Consider the following 15,267-nt stretch of genomic DNA (forward strand, 5'->3'; position numbering starts at 1 on the left):
GATCCGCGAGTGGATACTACCACAGAGGTCAAACAATGCACATTTGGGTAATTGTACACAACATGCATGCTACAATTCATGTTTGATGATCTTAGACCTTTTGGACCTCTATGTGGGCTATTTCGGTAACTTGGTAAAAATCCCCACACTGGATACAAGGTTAGATTCAGCATGTCAAAGAACCCCAAATATTCATAAGGTCTTTTGTCTATAAAAATGCATGCATGGGATACATTTGTTATTGAAGGCATGACTGTAACAATAGAATGAAGATAAAAAAAATATCAATATCTTATTCTGGGGTCTCATGGGGGGGGGGGGGGGGGGGGGGGTTCTGATCCCTGATCCCGCTTACTGCTTTATCAGATTCCCGTATCCCACTTATACTATGCAGTTCTCATTTTTTAAATTTTCCGTGTCCCGCTATACTTTATTTCTCGTTTTCACGACATAATCATTTAACTATCACGTGTCACGCTTACAAAAAAAATCGGCAATTCCGCGTCACGCTTATACCTCAACACGACCCACTATTCTACTCTTTTCTGACTCATATTAAGCCCATTATAAATATATTAAAAAAGTGTGTTTTTTATCCCTTTTTATCCCGTCTCGTTTCGGGTTGAGCCACAGATAGATAAGATGTCATATGTGACAATGAGACAACTCTCAAACGAGTCACAATTTATAAAAGTATACCTTTATACGTCAAAATACGGTCTTCAACATGGAGTCTTGGCTCACACCGAACAGCAAGTTATAAAGGGCCCCAGTGTAAAACCTTTTAAACGGGAAAACCAACGATTCAATCTTTATCAAGATGTACGTAATTAGTGGTGAAGTGTCATGGAAATGGATAAAAAAAACAAGGATATGGAAATGGATAAAAAAAACAAGGATAAAGATCCCTATACGATTCATAAGAAATTTTAAAAATGGAATACATTTGAAATAAATGTTATTTCTATTGAATTTATTTAGAGTGTTTTAAAACCAAACTTTCCTCCGTAAGTTAAATTTTATCAAATCCATCTCTTACTTTATCTATTGTTTGAGCAAGTCGGCTAAATTAAGGCTTTACAGCTAATTTCCTAATGCATGTAAAGCAAAACTTTGGTTGACTTGATTGCTTAGTTTGTATAATTGTTTATACAAACTTTGTAAATAAGATTGACATCTTTAAACAATATGTATTGGCATAGTTTAACTTGTATTTATATAATTATTATATTTGAATTAAATTGGGTGTTATCATAATGATTGTACAAAAAAACCCAAAGTAAGCACGCTAACTAAAGTCTTGCTTTACATGCTTAAAAAATACGCTGTAATAGATAAAAAAATAAATATATCATACAGTGAAAATGCGCCGCATATACAATACTAATGAATCGCTCTACAGCGAAAATGAAAGAATAGTATCATTATTCGACAGTAAACATGACTCGCATAAAGAAAGCATCATAGTGGAATTCAGTTCAATATGAAGAAACTGAATGACAAAACCTATTCTACGTTATACAACTTTAATAATTGTGTTGAAATGAATATTTTTTCTGCAACAAAATCTTACCTGTTAGTTATAAAACACCTGCACGATCTGTTCGTGAAATGTCCTAAATATTCACCTATTTTGGTATATATTTCACAGCTATTTGGATTTAGGCGCGAAAAAAACTCGTTCGCATCTCTTACTTTGTTTTATTAGTATTATGTGTTTCTTAACATATACTTTTTAACTAATTTTCTTCATTTTCTTCAAAAATAAAAAAAGGTCGTCTGTTTATTTATCATTCTACATAAAAATTTCTGGCATATACAGTGAAAATGATATTTTAGGATCCGCACTTTACATACACTGGGATGTCATGATTACAAGATTGATCCCTGACGACACTGAAAATCGAAAATTCACGCATTTACCTATCATATGATGATACGATGGGGTGATAAACTTAACAAGAAATAATTTACCTGATTCGTTATCATATTCACTGGTGGTAAGCGGATGGTCGTAACTAAAAGTTACGACCATCTGAATATGGGAGACAACTCTAGGGATAAGTTTTTCTTTTCCGATTATCGTGCAGTAAAAGGTTCATTTGAGTCAAACCGCTTGTTTCATATACCCATATCGTGAGTGCGTTGTTTTTGAAACCAAATTTGACGCATAAAATCATTCCAATTTTCGTAAAATAGTCATTCAAAAATTCGAGCATGATGGTCGTAACTTTAACTTGTGATGGTCGTAATGTCAACTATAGTATTTTGGATGATGGTCGTAACCGACAAAAGATGGTCGTAACTTTGAAAGATGACCGTAACTCAAGTATTTAGACGAACTTTTATCAAATTATTTTAAAAGTACTGTGCACATGCATAACTATGTTAATAAACTCAGTTGTTATATAAAGTTTACTACAAAAACTATTATTTCATTTGTTACTCTGATAATGGTATACAGAAATTAAGTTAAAGAATTATCAAACATACATTTTTGATATGTTCCAAACGACCATCATTTAGGAGAAACATTGAAAACTAATCAACTCGCATTAAGCCAAATAGTATGTTAGGATTGAGTATTAATATATTTTTTACTGTACGTTAAGGCATAACATTGTTGAATATTTGCTTTCAGATTTTTGTTTATTTACGACTTTTTATTACCTGCAATCATGTCGGCAGATGAAATTATTGAACGTACAATTTTGAACAATCTTCTTTAATTTTTAATCAGCTATTGCAGTTTTTATAAACCATTGGCTTTCAAGTATTCGGCTTTTGGTGAATCAAGATTAATGAAAATCCACAAATGCCTGGTGTTTTTAACGTGTTGTCTTTATTTTTTATCGACTGCATGACGATCTTGCGGTATATCATTGATATTTGTTCTAAGTATTGGTTTAGAATTAAAAAAACTTAATCCATGGTGTCGCAATGAACATTGTGTTAACCTAGAAAGTATGAATAAGGTTGGTATATATTTTACAATGCTACACGCGTTGAATTTAAGAGTAAGATCAAATATTAATTTAGTAGTTTATAGACAGGCTTGTAGCCAGGATAATATTACAAGGTAGAACTAAATGTACTGCGGCAAATATTACATACATATGTAGGTAAATATTTTACAATGCTACACGCTTTGAATTTAAGAATAAGATCAAATATTAGTAGTTTATATCCAGCCTTGTAGCTAGGATAATATAACAAGGTAGAACTAAATGTACAGATGCACTAAAAGTTATTCCTTAATATTTACAATGTTGGGCACAATCAATAAGTTTGTTATTAAAATAAAAATCATGTTTGATATGTCTGCCTGTCTTGTTAAATACAAGCACCTTGGTTTTAATGGGATTCATTTTCAAACACCGATCTTAATCCATCAAGTTTACTTTGAAGTCCTTTTGCTGAAGTTTAAAAAATGGCACATCATTAGCATATATATAGTAAAAGAATAAACTGGTCGTGAATAAACAACAGCTTGATCAGGGGAACTTTTAATACAATCAGGAAGTTCATTTATACAAATTTTAAACAAATTTGGAGTCAAATTGTCTCCTTGTTTTACTCCAACTTTAGTTCTAAAGAGATCTCTTACCATACTCTTTAACTATATTCAATAGCTTAAGTTTTATCCCTGGGTGAATGGCAGTATCAAAAGCCTTCTGGAAATCAACAAAGCAGGCAAACACTCTACCTTCTTTTGTATTACAATACTTATTAATAATAGTTTTTAAAATGAACATATGGTCAGATGGTCGTGTTTTTTTTTTGGTAAACCCAATTTGGCTATCACCAATGATATGATATTTATCTAAGAATTTACAAAGATGTGTATCTTATTAAAAAAGCTTCCCCAATGAATCAGTAATTTTAATTCCTCCATGGTTATTAAGATCGGATGCATCATTCCCTTTGTGAATTTAGAATAAAAAACCTGTGGTCCAGGGTTCATGGTATTTTCCATAAGAAACACAAAGATGTATAGCGGATAGCATGGTACCAATAGGCGTATTCAGAACTTTCTAAAACCACGGGTAATAATTATACCTGAACTTCGAAACTGCACCTAATAATCAGCTTGACTATATACCAAATGACAATACGACTTCTCAAGATCCAGGCTAAGAATAAAATGTATGTTCTTTAATTCGATTACGGACCTGCGAATTCGCAGATATGGTCTTGTCTCGATAACGACCCCCATACCATTATTTTGATTCCTTACTTATGCTATCTCGACTTAAAGTATCAATTTTTAATTGTAGATTTTTTTTTTGAATTCCACATAGTAAGTACATACTAGTTTTTAACAAGAATGTGTCCATAGTACACGGATGGGACATATCATTTTCTATGTTCAGTGGACCGTGAAATTGGGGTCAAAACTTTAATTTGGAATTAAAATTAGAAAGATCATATCATAGGGAACATGTGTACTAAGTTTCAAGTTGATGTAACTTTAACTTCATCAAAAACTACCTTGACCAAAAACTTAAACCTGAACTTTGCACTATCATTTTCTATGTTCAGTGGACCATGAAATTGGGGTCAAAACTATAATTTGGCATTAAAATTAGAAAGATCATATCATGGGGAACATGTGTATTAAGTTTCAAGTTGATTGGACTTCAGCTTCATCAAAAACTACCTCGACCAAAAACTTTAACTGGACGGACGAACGGAGGCACAGACGGACGGACGGACGGACGAACGGAGGCACAGACCAGAAAACATAATGCCCCTCTACTATCGTAGGTGGGGCATAAAAAGTTTATCTTTTCAATACATTCAAAATATAAAGAAAATAAATCAGGATACTATTATTTCATGTGATGTCAAATTTGTTAAAAGCGCCTTTTCTTAATTCGTAACTAAGAATGATCATAACCAGAGCTGTGTTTTAAAATGAATTCTCCACTTTTGAGAAATTTATATTGTTATTAAACTTAACCGCTTATAATTAGTTGCCTCTTGGTCGATTTTATACATTATATTTTAAGTAACAGTGATTGGCCATTTCATTTTGTATTGGGTTTTTTTTTCGATTCATTCCAATTTTCTTTCCTTTCGCACTTTACAGGTATCCCTCTCTTCATCCCTTTTAGTTTTTATCATTTAGTGAAATGAACTTCACAAATATATCATATAATATATTCATATAACAAAAGACACATTTAAAACTCTTGACCTGTCTTATTCGGTCCTATTTAATAAAGAGTTACGACCATCATAATTTTAAGTTACGACCATCCTGAACATTTTTGTTTTTTTAGTTACGACCATCATGCTCGAATTATTGAATGACCATTTTACGAAAATTGGAATGTTTTTATGTATCAAATTTTGTTTCAATATCAACTCACTGACGATAAGTATGTATGAGACAAGCGGTTTGACTGAAACATTTTTTTTACTGCACGAATATCGGAAAAGAAAAATGTATTACTAGAGTTGTCTCCCATCTTCGGATGGTCGTAACTTTAAGTTTAAGTGTCAACATAATGTGAATATGCACTGGTGGTAAGCGGATGGTCGTAACTTTAAGTTTAGTTACGACCATCCGCTTACCACCAGTGCATATTCACATTATGTTGACACGTCTTAGTTCGTTAATGCTAGCTCATTTTAAACAAGCTAAACAATTACAGCATCATCCGTTTTTTTTTACCGATTACCTCTAGTCAGAAGAGCGCACTGTTTACAGGGGAGGTAATATTTTGTCACCAGTTCGCCCACTGATTAAAAGACTGTCGTCAAGAACTTTTAGAAAAAATAGCTATTCGAACACACCTACTGCTTTTGTGATTCATTAGATAGGTATTTCACTTGACCCATATATTCAATTTTCATCTTTGCATACTGTCATCTTTTTTACGTTATAAAGTCAACCTGTAGCTTTGATATATAAAAATGATAGAATCTGAAGCGAGATGCTATATCAAATACTCTTGCTTTGTACGTTTTAAAGCCAAAATATACACCTTAAACATGCCCCAACATAAAAAGGTGCACTCGATTTTCTCTTTTCGATACAATCGTTGCATATTTTGGGGAATTTTTTCTTGATTTGATTCACATAATGGAAGGGCAGACACGAAAATTTCTGAACTAAAAGATTGATATGTTCTCCGTCCCTCGTTAAAAAATTTAAATAAATCGGAGGTTAAGCTTTTTCTACATCCAACTTATAGATACCCATGTCGTCGACTTGATATCTTATTGTTTTTCATTACTATGTAATAGATAAATTGAAAACTTATGCAAATGGTGTTTTTAAAATAAAACACTTCGTAATTGAGAAGAAAATTGTCGTTGTATTTGTTTCTAATAACTTTTAAAAATTTTGTCACTATAGTAAACATTACAGTAAACATTTATCGCCTTCTCTAACAAAGAGCTTCGATTCTTTTGTTCTATTTCAAGAGTGTTTCTGCCTGCATATATCAAGACAAATTAAGATTTTAATCTGCTTGCTCTGGAACCATACACATGGGCTCGATTACCGAATATCCATATGTATTACTAATGTTTTTTTATGCTCCATTATTTAGCATAATGTTTTTCTGGTCTGTGCGTACGTTCGTCCGTTCGTCTGTTTGTTTGTCCGTTTGTCCAGCTTCAAGTTAAATCAACTTGAAACTTAGTACACATTTTCCCTATGGTATGATCTTTTTAATTCTGATGCCAAATAACAGTTTTATCCCATTTTCACAGTCCACTAAACATAGAAAATGATAGTGTAGACGAGGCATCCGTGTACCAGGGACACATTCATGTTTCTTCAAATTTTCGTCGTATCGCTGTCAATTTGTGTTAAAATTTTAACGTCGTTATCAATAAATATTTCATTGTTTACGAGAAATATGCAATTTACTATCATTGTCAAAAATCCCAAATACGGCCAATTATATTATAGTTTAAAAAAAAGAAATTTATGAAACATATTTATATCCGCCAACCGAGACCCTATTGAGTTTGACAAACTCAACAAAAAGCTTTCAATACAAATACGGATATTTCTTAGAATTGACGGTCATCCTATAAAAGTTATGGTACGTCGTCCTATATAAATTACAGTCAGTCTTTACAAATTACGGTCATCCTTTACAAGTTACGGTCATCTTTTTACCAATCACGGTCATCCTTGTTATATGTTACGGTCATCTTGAAAATATTTTGATTATGATTTACGGTCATCTTCACGATTTTTTCAAATCGAATTTCCCGTTTCATGCACATTTCTCTGAAGTAATTAGTGATTTCCGAGTAATTCTTTTATTAATTTTCATCGTTTCAATGAATGATTTGTAAAGAAAATGATATAGAAACACTTTAACAGACAATACAGAAACTGACCTAATTTTTCATCCGACATCTTGGGATGACCGTGAATGCAGTTACGGTCATCAGCTTTACCCCAGTGAGTATTGCTTGAACCTGGAAGCAACTTTTATGCAAAAACAAGCTGAGATTACTGTTCGGGTGAGCCAAGGCTAGCTCCGTCTTGAAGGCTGTACTTTTACCTATAATTGTTAACATTAAATATATTGTGACCGTGGATTTTTTTCTCAAATGATATGGCTAAAATTACCCGTTTTCCTTCGATTTCCTCACTTTAAGAAAGATCAGTTTTGCTGGATCCTTTGAGCAATTTTCATGCAAACAATTATTATCTGTATTTTCTGTATTTAAAGATATTTTTTTTAGAAACTGGTAAGTTCAAAAAACATATAAAGCAAGATTATAAACGCAAGAATTTTTTTTATCGAGGATCTTGAATTTCAATAGTGTTGAAGCTGAACAGACATGTATATAACTACAACCAGGGACTTTCTATACTAGTCTAGTATATACTTAGTATAGAAAGTCCCTGGTACAACGAATGAGAGTGTTTAACTACTGAGACATTGACCATAATGTTCTCGTACGATCGGGAAACTTTAAAAAAAAACGATCCAACAGCTGATTCAGCCGGTAACGAATTTCCGATATCTTAAAAGATTCACAATACAAAAGGAACTTCCTCTGCTTAAATAATTGAGCCCCCAACTAAAAGTGAATAGTTAAGTTTTTATTCAAAATTATCGAAAGCAAAGTTTCATGTGTTTTCTCATACGAATACTGACCCCCTCAATACTGAATAACAGACGGACGGCCACACGAAAAAACTAAAAATAAAACAAATACTGAAACGGTTTACTTTCGATCAAAAATCCGAAAAATGACAGATATTACCTATCATGATAACACTGTTAAAACTGTTAACTTGTGTTGTTTATAATATAAATTCAAGTTCTACGTGTACATATTGTCAATATTTTATTTTTTTACTTCAAAAAAAAATTTTGGTGTAGAAAATTCAGGGGAGGCAGTTGCCTCCCCCCTGCCTCATAGGTAGTTACGGCCCTGAATTGGATAGTTTGTTGGCAGTTAAAGTGCATGTCCATTAATGACGATTCGATGATATTCTGAAACAACATAATCTTTAAATGAAATGAAATGAATATTTCAAATTAAAATTCGATAGATATATTTTACAACTGCGTTTCCTTCTGCTCGATTGCGTTAGTTTCTATTGAAGCAACGGCCAACGGGAGACAACTTCGCTGAATCTATTTAGATCAGAAAGTATACGTAGTTCATTATTGATCATTATCAGAGGACGAAAAGCTTTTGGAAGGTAATAATTTTGTATAAATTGTATGGATTGCTGTCATTCACTTTTGAAACTGAATCCTTAATTCTATATCCAATATTATTTGCTCAATCTTTCTGAAATTGAGGTAAATAAATAAAATGTAGAATTTGCTTATTAAAACTTCCTGGTAGACCATTTTGTTTGAATTATTATTGATAGGTTTCAAGAATGGTTATTGTATCCAATTATCACGAGGTGTAAAAAAAAGAGGGACGAAAGATACCAGAGGGACAGACAAACTCATCAATCGAAAATAAACTGACAACGCCATGGCTAAAAATGAAAAAGACAAACAAACAAACAACAGTACACATGACACATGTGACACAACATATAAAACTAAAGAATAAGCAACATTTCTTTAAACATGTTAAAGGTAAACATTTTTTTGTAGATAGTAATTAATTTTAATATTATAATGAATGAGCCCCTAACACGACAAAAACACGACAATGCATTTGAATGGGGACCTACAGTTGGAACCCCCCTTTATCCTGGGTGGGGAACCCTCCCTTTTTCAGATGGCTGGATCCGCCTATGCAGTGACTCGTTGATCAGGTCTTTTGTCAAGACCAATATGACATCACATGCATGTTTTGTTCCGGTTTCAGCAAAATGAAATACTTCTAAAGATATGATAAAAAACAGGAAGATTTTAATTTAAAATAGAAAGATTTCAAGCTAAAAAAAGACTTTCATTTTGTGCATAAGTCTTTCTCGTTTCTCATTTTTTTATATAGATTATACCGTTGGTTTTCCCGATTAAATGGTTTTACACATATCAATTTTTACGGCCTTTTATAGCTCGGTGTGAGCCACGTCTCCGTGTTGAAAACCGTACTTTGACCTATAAATTATTGGTTTGATTTTAATTGTGACTTGGTTGAGAGATTTGTCACATTGGCATACTGCATCTTCTTATATTAGATTAGTATGAGTATTTTGTATATTTTGGGAGAAATCAGACATCTCCGTTCCTATGGAGGCAATTTTTAGAAGGTCTTAACTTGAGAATTTATTTTACTAGTATGCTGTTTAATGTGTATACAAGTCATCTTTTTAAGCATACTTGGTTGAAAATTTTTGTTTAAATGAAAAATAAAAAAGTATGCTTTCTTTTCACCCTGGAAAGTCTGTTATTCTGCATCTGTATTGATTCATTCTTTTGCGCATATAAATAGTCGTTCAATTTTATGAAGTATTAGATAAGTTTTAACTACTCTGAATTTAGATAACTTAATATATTTATAAATGCATGATGCAAGATTACAACCATGAACAATTATCACATATTTCGCACCTTATTCTTAGTTTTAGATGTAATTTATTTTCATTTACAGTTCTAATTGTTACAGTGATATGGCGGACGATTCCAAAGTTAAATGTGGTCCATGTGAATATAAGAGAAAGTCGGAAAGAGCAAGGAAATGGTGTACGGAATGCGAAGAAGGTTATTGCATCGAATGTGTAAAAGATCACGAGCTTCATAAGATACTCCGAGATCATCGCGTGATATCAATAAACGATTATTTAAAAATTGCAGACATCTCTAAAATGCATCAGAGATGTAACACGCATGGAGAGAATTATGAATATTTTAGTCCCTCACAAGATAAGATTTTCTGTTTTAAGTGTTTGTCGACGAGCTTTATTGGTCCGAAAGACATCATAACTGTAAAAGAAGCGTTACATAGTTCAAATGCAATAGATGATATGTCAAATTTGGAAACAAAATTGGATGATTTGTTGAAAGAAATCGAGCATAGAATTAAATGCCATGAAGAAAGTGCTGAATATATTGATGATAAGGTTGATCGAATAATATGCAAGATAAAAGATATACGAAATAAAATTAACAAGAAGCTTGATAAATTAGAAGCTAGAGCAATTGATGATTTGAAACATAATGCACATGTGAAGATAATGACAGAAAAGCATCATATTTTGAAAGAAAGGAAAAAAGAAGCAAGAGAAATAAAGAGAAACATAGCACTTACCAAAGAGTATGCCTCAGATAAAAGTATCTTTATTTTTAGTCGTAGAGTGCTAGAGCCAATCGATGAAATAAAAAAGACAGTGAATCCTATGATGAACGTAGAGCAACCCAATGATTTACTATTTGTAACATCACCAGAGCTTATTTCATTAATGAATTCAAAATTATTTGGGGAAGTTTTACCTGATTACAAACCAGAAGTCGAATATTGTTCTAAAGGTTTGAAGACAGAATATGGAGAGACTGGACCAATGATAAAAACGGTCGAAAAAATAAAAGATATTCATTTTGATTGTGGAAGGAAGAATATAACTTGTTGTCGAATTCTGCCTGATAAAAGATTTGTAGTGGCAGTTCAGGGCAATCTCAGGCTTACTGTACACAAAGAAGACGGTTCTCTTGAAAAGAGTATTATTTTGCAAGGAGTTCATGTCTTTGGCCTCACAGTTATAGATATTCAGAGAATAGCTGTATCCCATGGCGATCGGACTATCGATGTGATAAATTTAATCGATGAGAATAAGAAAAGCAGATTCGATATAAACAGAAATTGTGAGATATACGATCTAGTTTTCAATAATCATAAATTATTTCTCGGTAGTATTTCGTTGTACACAAATGAAATTCTTATTTCAACCATGTCAGGTAACATAATTGGATGTATTCCGGTACCGAAACATCAAGCTCTATCAAATTTCCAAATGGCTCAATTTGGAAACAAAATATACTTTAAATGTGGAGGCGGAAAAGTGGTGTGTTGTGATTTAACAGGTGATACTCTGTGGAAGTTCGGCAGTAGAAATGATAGTTCCAAACCCGCAAGACAAAACCTATCAGGAATGAATTTCCGGTTCCGTACAAAAGACAGTGATAGTTTAACGACACTCGATGAACAGCTACCAGGGACGGTTTCAACATTTCATGCATGTGATAACTATTATAGTTCACTTTTTCCTCGTCAGGATCTGTCGGAAAGGGGCTACTGGTTCCGTTCAATGGACACTGATCGTCGTCAGTCATCTCTTGTGGTAGACAAATATGGAAATGTTGTATTATTGGACACATCTGATGGTGTTAAGGCGATATCGTGCGATGGCAAAGTTTGTAAAGTAATACGTAACGAACCGACATCAATTATAGATTATGACATGAGCTCCAACACATTAGTCTTGTTGTTTGGTTATAAAGCGACACTTTATAAAATTATTTACTGACTTTGAATTCAACTTTTATTGAATCTAAAGTATTGTAAACATTTAAAAAAAATATAAATGTATTGTATACATGGGTTTGTTTATAGATCTTTATAGTTTAACGTGTTCCAAATGCCGTTCCTGCTCTGGCACGTACTTCAAGACAATATCGGAATATAGTAACTGAATTGTAAATATATGATTTATTCAATAACATAAAATATGGATCTAGGATACCGCTTCACTGGGGTAAAGCTGATGACCGTAACTGCATTCACGGTCATCCCAAGATGTCGGATGAAAAATTAGGTCAGTTTCTGTATTGTCTGTTAAAGTGTTTCTATATCATTTTCTTTACAAATCATACATTGAAACGATGAAAATTTATAAAAGATTCACACGGAAATCACTAATTACTACAGAGAAATGTGCATGAAACAGGAATTTCGATTTGAAAAAATCGTGAAGATGACCGTAAATCACAATCGAGATGACCGTAACAGAAACAGCGATTCATAACAAGGGTGACCGTAATTGGTTTTAAGATGACCGTAATTTGTAAATGATGACCGTAACTTTTAAAGGATGACCCTCAATTCTAAGAAATATCCGTATTTATATAACTACCTTTTTGTATCAAATGATAAATCGTGTTGGTATAAACATATTAATATGAGAGTATTATCCTATAGGTAGAAGAAAATAAGACGTGCTTCACATGCAAAGTTTACCGTATGTATCTTTTTTACGGTAGAGGGTTTAATTTTTAAAATGAATTTGCAAAAAGACATGCAAATAAACAGGTAGGGAAAACATGCTAAAAAGCGCGATAAAATGACACCTTACAAGTATAATGAAAAAAATGCGGTGCACAGCCTCCAACTGCACGACAAAAGATTTTTTTTATTTCTGGGATTCCTTTTAATGCATTATAATAAATACACATTTTTAAAAATGCCAATGCATGTACACCCATTGATATTAAATCGTCTTCCATTTTGTCGTGCAAATAAAATCACAGAAAATATTTTGAAAATATCTACGACTAAACTAGTGAAGGTGAGCTCCAGCAAAGTAGATCCTTAAAATAGTCTTGTACGAATAGCGTATCACAAGGCGGAACGTTGTCAATTTGTATATATACAGAAATGTTATTCATACAGTCAGGATTATACTTCCGCAAAAATAACTCCCCGTTACGCCAGTTCATGCTCACAATCGTAGAAATGGAAGCCATTGTAGGGATGACGCTCTGCCAATTTTGCTCTTGAAAACTGACAAATTTATCCACATAGCACCATTATGATCCTTATATGTCAGTTGTATTTTAAAAGACAAATGTATCTACTAGCTAATGAGCATCACTTAATGATCTTGTCTGCATTGATTCAACTTAAAAATATTGTCTGATCGGATGTCAGGTGGAATTTTCGAAAATTCTTAAGCATTTAAAAAAAAATTCTAATTAAATATTTCGTGGAAGGGCAGACTAAATATTTTCAGTGGTTGAAGATTATAAACCCTAGTTATCACACACAAGAAAATCATATTTTTTCGAAGATATTCATTTTCATCATCCAAATTAAAAGACTGTCGTCAAGAACTTTTAGAAAAAATAGCTATTCGAACACACCTACTGTTTTTGTGATTCATTAGATAGGTATTTCACTTGACCCATATATTCAATTTTCATCTTTTCATACTGTCATCTTTTTTACGTTATAAAGTCAACCTGTAGCTTTGATATATAAAAATGATAGAATCTGAAGCGAGATGCTATATCAAATACTCTTGCTTTGTACGTTTTAAAGCTAAATATACACCTCAAACATGCCCTAACATAAAAAGGTGCACTCGATTTTCTCTTTTCGATACAATCGTTGCATATTTTGGGGAATTTTTTCTTGATTTGATTCACATAATGGAAGGGCAGACACGAAAATTTCGGAACTAAAAGATTGATATGTTCTCCGTCCCTCGTTAAAAAAATTAAATAAATCGGAGGTTAAGCTTTTTCTACATCCAACTTATAGATACCCTTGTCGTCGACTTGATATCTTATTGTTTATCATTACTATGTAATAGATAAATTGAAAACTTATGCAAATGGTGTTTTTAAAATAAAACACTTCGTAATTGAGAAGAAAATTGTCGTTGTATTTGTTTCTAATAACTTTTAAAAAATTTGTCACTATAGTAAACATTACAGTAAACATTTATCGCCTTCTCTAACAAAGAGCTTCGATTCTTTTGTTCTATTTCAAGAGTGTTTCCGCCTGCATATATCAAGACAAATTAAGATTTTAATCTGCTTGCTCTGGAACCATACACATGGGCTCGATTACCGAATATCCATATGTATTACTAATGTTTTTTATGCTCCATTAATTAGCATAATGTTTTTCTGGTATGTGCGTACGTTCGTCCGTTCGTCTGTTTGTTTGTCCGTTTGTCCAGCTTCAAGTTAAATCAACTTGAAACTTAGTACACATTTTCCCTATGGTATGATATTTTTAATTCTAATGCCAAATAACAGTTTTATCCCATTTTCACAGTCCACTAAACATAGAAAATGATAGTGTAGATGAGGCATCCGTGTACCAAGGACACATTCATGTTTCTTCAAATTTTCGTCGTATCGCTGTCAATTTGTGTTAAAATTTTAACGTCGTTATCAATAAATATTTCATTGTTTACGAGAAATATGCAATTTACTATCATTGTCATAAATCCCAAATACGGCCAATTATATTATAGTTTAAAAAAAGAAATTTATGAAACATATTTATATCCGCCAACCGAGCCCCTATTGAGTTTGACAAACTCAACAAAAAGCTTTCAATACAAATACGGATATTTCTTAGAATTGACGGTCATCCTATAAAAGTTACGGTCGTCCTATATAAATTACAGTCAGTCTTTACAAATTACGGTCATCCTTTACAAGTTACGGTCATCTTTTTACCAATCACGGTCATCCTTGTTATATGTTACGGTCATCTTGAAAATATTTTGATTATGATTTACGGTCATCTTCACGATTTTTTCAAATCGAATTTCCCGTTTCATGCACATTTCTCTGAAGTAATTAGTGATTTCCGAGTAATTCTTTTATTAATTTTCATCGTTTCAATGAATGATTTGTAAAGAAAATGATATAGAAACACTTTAACAGACAATACAGAAACTGACCTAATTTTTCATCCGACATCTTGGGATGACCGTGAATGCAGTTACGGTCATCAGCTTTACCCCAGTGAGTATTGCTTGAACCTGGAAGCAACTTTTATGCAAAAACAAGCTGAGATTACTGTTCGGGTGAGCCAAGGCTAGCTCCGTCTTGAAGGCTGTACTTTTACCTATAATTG

The 15,267-nt window shown here is 32.7% G+C and overlaps 1 protein-coding gene across 1 annotated transcript; it reads left to right on the forward strand.

Annotated features, from left to right (window-relative positions):
• Positions 1-8,619: 8,619 nt before the first annotated feature.
• LOC139512096 (uncharacterized) lies at positions 8,620-13,338 on the forward strand. The gene is made up of 2 exons (XM_071299481.1): positions 8,620-8,692; positions 10,051-13,338. Exon 2 carries the CDS (start codon positions 10,070-10,072, stop codon positions 11,918-11,920), a length of 1,851 nt encoding a protein of 616 aa, XP_071155582.1. The 5' UTR covers positions 8,620-8,692; positions 10,051-10,069; the 3' UTR covers positions 11,921-13,338.
• The last annotated feature ends 1,929 nt before the right edge of the window (positions 13,339-15,267 follow it).

The sequence above is a fragment of the Mytilus edulis genome, chromosome 2 (assembly GCF_963676685.1).
Source record: "Mytilus edulis chromosome 2, xbMytEdul2.2, whole genome shotgun sequence".
Lineage (NCBI taxonomy): Eukaryota > Metazoa > Mollusca > Bivalvia > Mytilida > Mytilidae > Mytilus > Mytilus edulis.